Below are 7,876 nucleotides of genomic sequence, written 5' to 3' on the forward strand. Positions count from 1 at the left end.
TAGCTGATGACCTCACTCAAGCATTTCCTCTCTTGGCTTTTCAACAATGTGGTGCTGTACTTGTTCCTGTTTGTGTTGCTGTGGTACAGAAACACATTTTTTCGAGGAAGCTATATAAAGCACCCCTCTAGATCTTCGAAGCAGGGCAATATTCCAGATCCTTGAGATGAAAAGAGCATCAAAGATCACTTGCAAAAGGAGATCCTGTCTGCTTGCCTTTTGAGCTTAGAGCTGTGGTCTTCCTTTCAGAGATTCAAGATGCTCATTGAAATCCTTGACCTTTTGAGTTCAAGGGAGAGGGATGGGAGGTCAGCATTGCTTTTCTGTTTTGGCCTAAGTAATGCATTTGAGAGATGTGGGATAGGTTTCAACAAGCCTTAACCAGGTAAAATTTGGAATCTTAGGCATCGCTGAATGTGTTGACATAATGAGCAACATTTTTAGGTGATTATGTCACTGGACCGCTAAGGGGAGTTGCATTTGGGGGAGGGGGACAGAAATCCAAGATTAGATGGTTGTATCAATGTGTTTGAATGTATTTGTGTGTGTGTGTACGTGTGTGGGGTTTGGGGGGAAGGGTGCATTTGAACCAGTATGGGGGTCGTAGAACATTTGGTCGGTAGTCATTCATCTACCGCTAGTTTCGAGGGCGTATGGAGGAGGCACCAGGGGCCCGTTGGTTCTGCTTGAGTGACATGCAAATCACCTCTCAGTCTTCTGTGCTGAGAGATGATGTCATTGTACCGATCGTTGCCATTCATAGCAGGAAACAGACAGGTTGTCGCTCAAGCTCTTAAAAAACCAGGCACCCCCAAACATACAATAATTGTTTGGTGATTTATGCATGGATAAGAGGGACAGGTGTTCCATGTTGTCCGTTAGGGCAAAGCAGGTGGCTTTTTAAAATTCACAGTGTGTTGAAATATGATGTGTCACCCTTGTATAGACTCTAGATGATGTTCTGAGCATGGCTTACATTTCTTTGTTGTAAACCTTCTTATCACCTCACTCTTTATTTGCCATGACTCATTTTATTGACTTCATTTTAACTCCATCCCACCCAGATCTGTTTAACACAGTCACTTTTGTTTGGACTATTTCACTGTTTCCTGGCTGGGACGAAATGATTTCATGGCTCCCTGGTTGACTGCTGTGTCTGCACGCTCCCAGGGTTACCATGTCCCAAATTCTCATGAAGCTCATCTGAGATTAAGGTCTTAACCCATCTGCTGGGGCTCACACTTTCTGGCAGCATTGCACAGCTCGATGAAGACTGAACTTTCTTACTCTGTAAATCCATTCCACGTTTCCATCTTTCCCTATTAAACTGATACATTCTAGTTCAGCTTCATGCACAATGTGAATGCTTATAGTTGTAAATGCAGTTGCGAATTTATACATTGCATTTGAATGTGTGTATGTTGTTGCCCACGCACCCAACACCCTAAAGCTATGAATCAAGGGCCTGGTCTGCACCTGTGACCACCCTCATTCTCTAAGCCTGACGCAGTTGTTCAGTTGAGGATATTAGGTCATTCAGGAAAAGGAGCTCCAGCAGACAAATGCCAAAACTGGAGCCACCCGCCTCTTAAAGAGACAGGATCCTTCATTAGGCCAACTGGTCTTTGCTCACTTGACTGCTATGTTCCTACATGCACTGACCTAGATTGGCATAATCTTGTTCATAACATCTGAATCCTCTCTTTATTGGTTTTTGACAAATGATGTGTGACATCAGCATGTCCTTTGTTAGTATGAAAGGTTTTTACTTGAATCATGCCCTTTATTATTATAGGTTGCAGCTTCTTTGTTCAGTTCTTTGTCCTGCTTGAGAGATTTTGAGTTGCATCCCATACATAATGACTGTTGACAGTCGCAAAATCCAGCATTCTTGTTGGTCTTGTCTTTCTTTTATCACATAGGTAGGGGGTAATTTTGTTCTTAATGTGTTCTCTCTTTTTTTCTGTTTCCTCAGGTGGTTTTGCAGCATTCTCGTCCTGTTTTCCAGGCTTGTGTGAAGGCAAGCCAGTGGCCACTCTGCCTATGAGCTTGTCTCAGCCATGTCTGCCTGTGGCAAATGTTGGTCCCACACGAATCCTGCCCCATCTCTACCTTGGCTCACAAAAAGATGTGCTCAACAAGGTACAACTGACTGTAACTAATATCTTGGAATGTTAGAGATTTTTTCCAAATAATTGTTTGAATATTTTATCCAAAACAGAAGTAATGACGCTACATAATTCTTACCCTGGTTCTTTGCACTCTCAGGATCTAATGGCTCAAAATGGCATCACATATGTATTAAATGCAAGCAACACTTGCCCAAAGCCAGAGTTCATCTCCGAAAGCCATTTCATGCGTATACCCGTCAATGACAACTACTGTGAAAAACTCCTGCCATGGCTAGACAAAACCAACGAGTTTATTGGTAAGAACCTGCTTGTAACTCTAGAAGGTTGTTTTAACACTTGATTAGAGTTTTGCATTGCTGATTGATCTTTTTTATGTGAACTTCACATGTTAGCATGAAAAATGAGCAGCATGCCCTGTTATGATATCAGGAAGAACAAATTTGATCCTCAAAAGCATATTTTCAGAAATGATATGGGTTTTTTTTCAGGTATTTGGTTGTCTTGCATGTTTTGTGTTTTCTCACGTGTTTCCCTTCTCCCTTTCAGACAAAGCCAAGGTTTCCAACTGTCGAGTCATTGTCCATTGTTTAGCTGGCATCTCCAGGTCCGCCACCATCGCCATTGCTTATATCATGAAGACAATGGGCTTGTCATCAGATGACGCATACAGGTAAACTCACTCAGACACCCTGCAGCTTAAATTGCACGGCCTCAGAAAAAAAAACGTTTTCTGCTACCTGTAATTTTATATCCATTTACTGCAACATGTAAAATGGACCACATAGAAACTAGTAAACAATACCCGTTGAAGCCTTCTTAAACACATATTTTTGTTTAAGGCCTTTACAAGCTCACATGATGAGTCTTTGTGTTGAAGATGTCTTCCTATCCTTATATGCGGATTTGTCCCTAGGGTAATCATTCTTACTCTTCTTGTCTTTCCAGGTTTGTGAAGGACCGCAGACCTTCAATATCACCCAACTTCAACTTCCTGGGACAGCTGCTGGAGTTTGAGAAGGGTCTGAGGTTGCTAAAAGCTCTGTCCTCAGGTCAGGAGAAGTTGGAGCAGTTAAAGGAACTATCAGAACCTAGAGGAGAATCTTCAAGTGATCCTGAAAAGGGCCGTCTGGAGGCGGAGAAAGACCGCACAGAATTTGACGTTAAGATACCTTCTCCAACCTCCCTCCAGCAGGGCTTTAATGGCTTGAATCTTTCGGCAGAGCGTATCCTGGACACCAACCGTCTCAAGCGCTCTTTCTCACTTGACATAAAATCTGTCTACGAGCCCAACCACTGTCCTCGCCTCGCACCTGTGCATACCGAAGATGTCCCTAAACTCTGCAAGCTGGATAGCCCAGAGGCTGGAGAAGCCAATGGTGTATGCCAATACTCACCTGTTTCAGTCAGCCCCGGTTTAGCTGAATCTCCAGGCCTGTTTCCTGAGAGCAGCTCCAGACCTCGTTCACGGAGGAAAAGCAAGCACAATGGTAGCAGTGCTGGAAGTTCTCCTGTGCACTCGCACAACCTAAACTTCGGACGCTCACTCCCTGCACACAAAAGTCCCAGTCTTGATGACAATCTGAAGCCCTCCCTGCTGCTCAGCCTTCCCACTGTGGGCACCGGGCCCATGTGGACCAAGCATAGAGACACCGTTCAGGCCACAACCCCTGTTACGCCAACAGGCGAAGCCCCTTGGTTCTACAGTTCGGAGTCAATGAACAGTAATGGAGGTGGAGGAGGGGCAGTACACTTTCCTACGCTAGGCTGTAGCAGTCTCCCTGGGCCGTGTGAGGCTGTGCGTCTGCGGGAGAAGGTGGGGGAACCACGGGACTCGAGGGGCAGCTGGCACGAGGATGCTCCCACTTCCTGTGCTTCCGATAAGCAGTTTAAGCGGCGCAGCTGTCAGATGGAGTTTGAAGAGGGGATATCAGAGACACGTTCAAGGGAAGAACTGGGAAAGATCAGCAAGCAATCCAGCTTCTCTGGGAGCATGGAGATCATTGAAGTATCCTGACATCACCTGCACAGCCCCTGAGGACTTTTACACACAGGCAGCGGACAGGCGTCACTTATGAGCAAGGATGACTGAGAGTGGGCCTGGAGAGGCTGTTGTGTGGAACATTCATATTAGTTCATAGGCTTGTCGATAATGACTGGTTCTCAGAAATGTGACACTTTTTTTTTTTGTCTTTTTAAGCCAGTGGAACCTGACACAGATTGACTTTGCTTTTGACTTTCTACTGTTTTTAAGCCATAGCCATGCCCAGATGACAACGCGCTGAGACTCCAGTGGCAGAATCCCTCGTTTCCTCACTCTAGAAACAGACCCCCAGGTTTCCTCATAAAAGCTTTTCCAGCCTTTTGGTGTATTGAGAATCAAGCATGGCTGTTATGCTTAGACTTGTTTCTTTTATTATGCCATATTATGAAGTTACACCGCCACAGCACAAGGAGTCAGCATAGACTTAGCCTTGGTGGTACATGCTTTTACTGGCTGAATGAAGGCCTCTTTGTGCCGTTCTCTTGTCCACCCTGGTCCTGTATCCTAGCATTCATGGAATCCTGGAGGAGGAACCAGGCATGTCATGAAGGAAACGCATTGTGGGCATATTCCCATAATGTTCTGTCACTCTTTTGTTACCCAGATTTCAGGGTCTTGTTCTTCCCTTCCTGTGCCCAAGTGGTGATGCTCGAACTGTTGTGCAACCCACGTTCCTCTCACCGAGCATGCTTCGAGGCTGCTGTTTTCCTTACAAACAAATAGTATATGAACTATACACAGTGATTTCAATGGATGTTTAAATTTTTTTTTTTGTCATTTTTCTTAGTTACATTTTTAATTTATTCTACTGGTTCATTCTGGTAATGAGAAATAATATAAAGATTGTGGAGTTTTTATTTTTCCTCTTTTTTCAGTGTTGATCTTTCTTTTTCAGTGATATTTACGAAAATACACTTGCAAGACCGATACGGAACTACAAGCAATATGTTTTCACTTATTGTCCTCCTTTTTGTTCATAAGAGAGTGCGGTTATTACCAGGAATTATCTGATGTTAAAATGCACTTTCTTTTGCTTTAAGTGGGATGTTTTTGGATGTTCTCATTAAAAGGGTACCACAACGCTTTACAAAAAATCATGTGTAACCATTTATGTCCTGCGGTGTGCGTCACAAACTAAAGCATTTGGTATGGCTTTCATTTGTCTCTCCAGCCTGCTGGCTTGAATTATTAAAGACTTTAATCCAGCATGAATAATCTAGAGTAATCTAGAAGAATATGTATGATACCCCATCAACTCATTTTGATTTTCAAGAATTTGATTTTTGTATTAACAAGCACACAAGACAAAATGAAGGGAAAAATGACAGGGACTCTAAAGGGGTTTGTCTGTGTCCCCCATTTGTTCTGCATATTTATGATATTATTTATTGTTTGTTTGGGTCTGATTGCGGGAGGATGTATGATGGATGTTGTGAATGACCCTTTGCAGATGCTCATATAGACTGGCGTCTTGGAGAGGAGATAAGCCCCTAACCTTTATATCCACAACTGCGCACCCAAATGAAACAAGTATACACAACTAGATGCATTTTTAAACCTGACTGATGATCTGACAGAGTTATGTCTGTTGATCAACCAGTTTCTATTGGATCATAAACTTTATATGTAAAACCAATAACTGATAAGAACAGGATCTGCTCTGTGGTGACAATACATTCGGCTTGCTTTTTTCTCAGGGGAGCTTTTGATGACTCAATTACAAATCTGGGCTCTGAGCTTTCTCTTTCCTGTCCTTTTCACTCATTCTCTCTCTTTTGCACCCATTTCTTTCCTACTCTTTCTCTCCCTTTTTCCCTTTATCCTCTCCATTTCTCTCAGAATCTCTAGAACGCTCCAAAGTTTAAATATAACACAGAAAGGGTGTGTGTGTGTGCAAATGTGAATGGGAATGCCCTCTCCATGTGAGATAGTTCAGCAATTTATTTATGTCTGTATTTTTTCAGTTAGCTTTTCTGAATGGCAAATCTTGTATTTTGTGCTGCTGTAATTGTTTTCCTTGTGTGAGACATTACCTGTATTTCCTTTTCCTTCCCTGTACTATATTTTTAAAGACATTGTTATCATTATTTAAAACATGTAATAAAAAGATGCAGGCTGTCCTTTTTTGCTGATAATGTTAAATAGTTGGCAACTAATTATTATTATTATTATTACTATTATTATTATTATTATATGTTGTGTGAATAGCATCGTATCAACAAAACTAATTGAGATAGGGAATTTTTTAAAGAAAAAATCTTGATACCTTAGGCTGCTTGACGCAAAATACCTCAGGTTCTTTGGAAAAGGCTTGTTCCTCCCCATGTACCCATTTTGTGATGATGATGAAACAAAATACAAACATTACAAAATATGAAAAAGTTTCGTGATTTCTTTTCCTTTGATTTTTGTATTAACATGATCTTGCATGTGCAAGATCAGAGATTTCCAACAGTTTTTATGAATGATCAACATTATCATTTATTTATGCATACTGCAAATGGTTTTCTAACGTTCTAATAACGGGTTTAAGAGTTTTGTACAATTTGGTGTTGAGGTAAGGTACATGAAGAAGTGTGTAGGCATTGTTACCTAAGCTTTTTTGATAATGTCCCATGCAGACAGTAAAAAGGTAAAGATTTCTTTAATTGGAGAAAAAATAATGCAGCGAGTTCATCTGCATGTCCATTGATTCTCAGTATGGAAATAAAGCTGTGAAAGATCTTTTATGCAAAACATTTCAGGTTTCAGAAGGTAGGTTTATATAAGTATATATATATAAATATATTTAGTCTTTATTTAGAAAATCTGTAGTTGGGCTAAAATATGTTTAGAGGTACATTCACATTCTGTACAGTATTAAACTAATATTAATATGATGATGTGGAACTTAAATATGAAATGAATTTTAATGGAATTTAACCCCTATGATGTTTATTTTTCTAAACAAGCCTAATCAATTTGAACAAAAATAAAATGTTATGAATATAATCCTGGTTCCCTGAGGGGTAACTCACTGGATATCCAAGGAAGATGAAGATGATCACGAATAACACAAGGTTTGTTGAAATAACTCAGAACTAACAAGCGAGACAGAGAGTAAAACACGAACACACAAACAATACCGGTCACCTGAAGAGTCCACACAGAGGAACTGGTCCTATCATGCTTTTTCACTTTTTCAACTTTATTTAGTCTGTAATGTTGCTGTTTAAGCATAAAAAAGATCTGCAAGGTTACAAAGCTCAAAGTCCACTCCAAAAGGAAATATTTTATTTAACAGAATCCACTTTTCAAGAACTACAACGAATGTCTCGTTTGGACTACAACACGATTTTTCAGGATCTTAAGAAGCCATAACGTTCCTCATTTAAATAAACCCCGCCCAAGGAATACGCAAAGAAAGTTGGCGAGGCCTGGTTGAGCTGCGCTGGAGAAGATGAAGAGTGTTGTCACTGTTTTTTCCACCCTGGAAAAAATTTGTCCTAAGGCTGACGGACTTAGAGAGGTTCAAATTTTGGTTAAAACACTGTTCCTGAAGATTATAACCTCATTTGTCTGTGCGCTGGACATCTTACGGAGAACAGCAGACAGTGTACAATGCAGGCTATAAGCACAAAAAGTTTCTCCTGAAAGACGTAACAATTCCCATTTTGTTGGGACATTTGTTGTTTATGGATCTAAACTTGAAAGTATGTCTTAT

At 41.0% G+C, this 7,876-nt stretch overlaps 1 protein-coding gene across 3 annotated transcripts in view; it reads left to right on the top strand.

Moving 5' to 3' along the window:
- The window catches only part of dusp8a (dual specificity phosphatase 8a), a 48,093-nt gene extending 41,800 nt beyond the window's left edge, over nucleotides 1-6,293 (top strand). For all 3 annotated transcript variants that reach the window (XM_056252123.1, XM_056252124.1, XM_056252125.1), the window contains 4 exons: nucleotides 1,976-2,142; nucleotides 2,269-2,428; nucleotides 2,679-2,802; nucleotides 3,078-6,293. In XM_056252123.1, coding sequence (XP_056108098.1) covers nucleotides 1,976-2,142; nucleotides 2,269-2,428; nucleotides 2,679-2,802; nucleotides 3,078-4,146 — 1,520 coding nt within the window. In that variant the 3' untranslated portion in view covers nucleotides 4,147-6,293. The remainder of the gene's footprint in view (nucleotides 1-1,975; nucleotides 2,143-2,268; nucleotides 2,429-2,678; nucleotides 2,803-3,077) is intronic.
- The last annotated feature ends 1,583 nt before the right edge of the window (nucleotides 6,294-7,876 follow it).

This window comes from Rhinichthys klamathensis, unplaced genomic scaffold (assembly GCF_029890125.1).
Source record: "Rhinichthys klamathensis goyatoka isolate OS25496 unplaced genomic scaffold, OSU_Roscu_1.1 h1tg000092l_1, whole genome shotgun sequence".
NCBI lineage: Eukaryota > Metazoa > Chordata > Actinopteri > Cypriniformes > Leuciscidae > Rhinichthys > Rhinichthys klamathensis.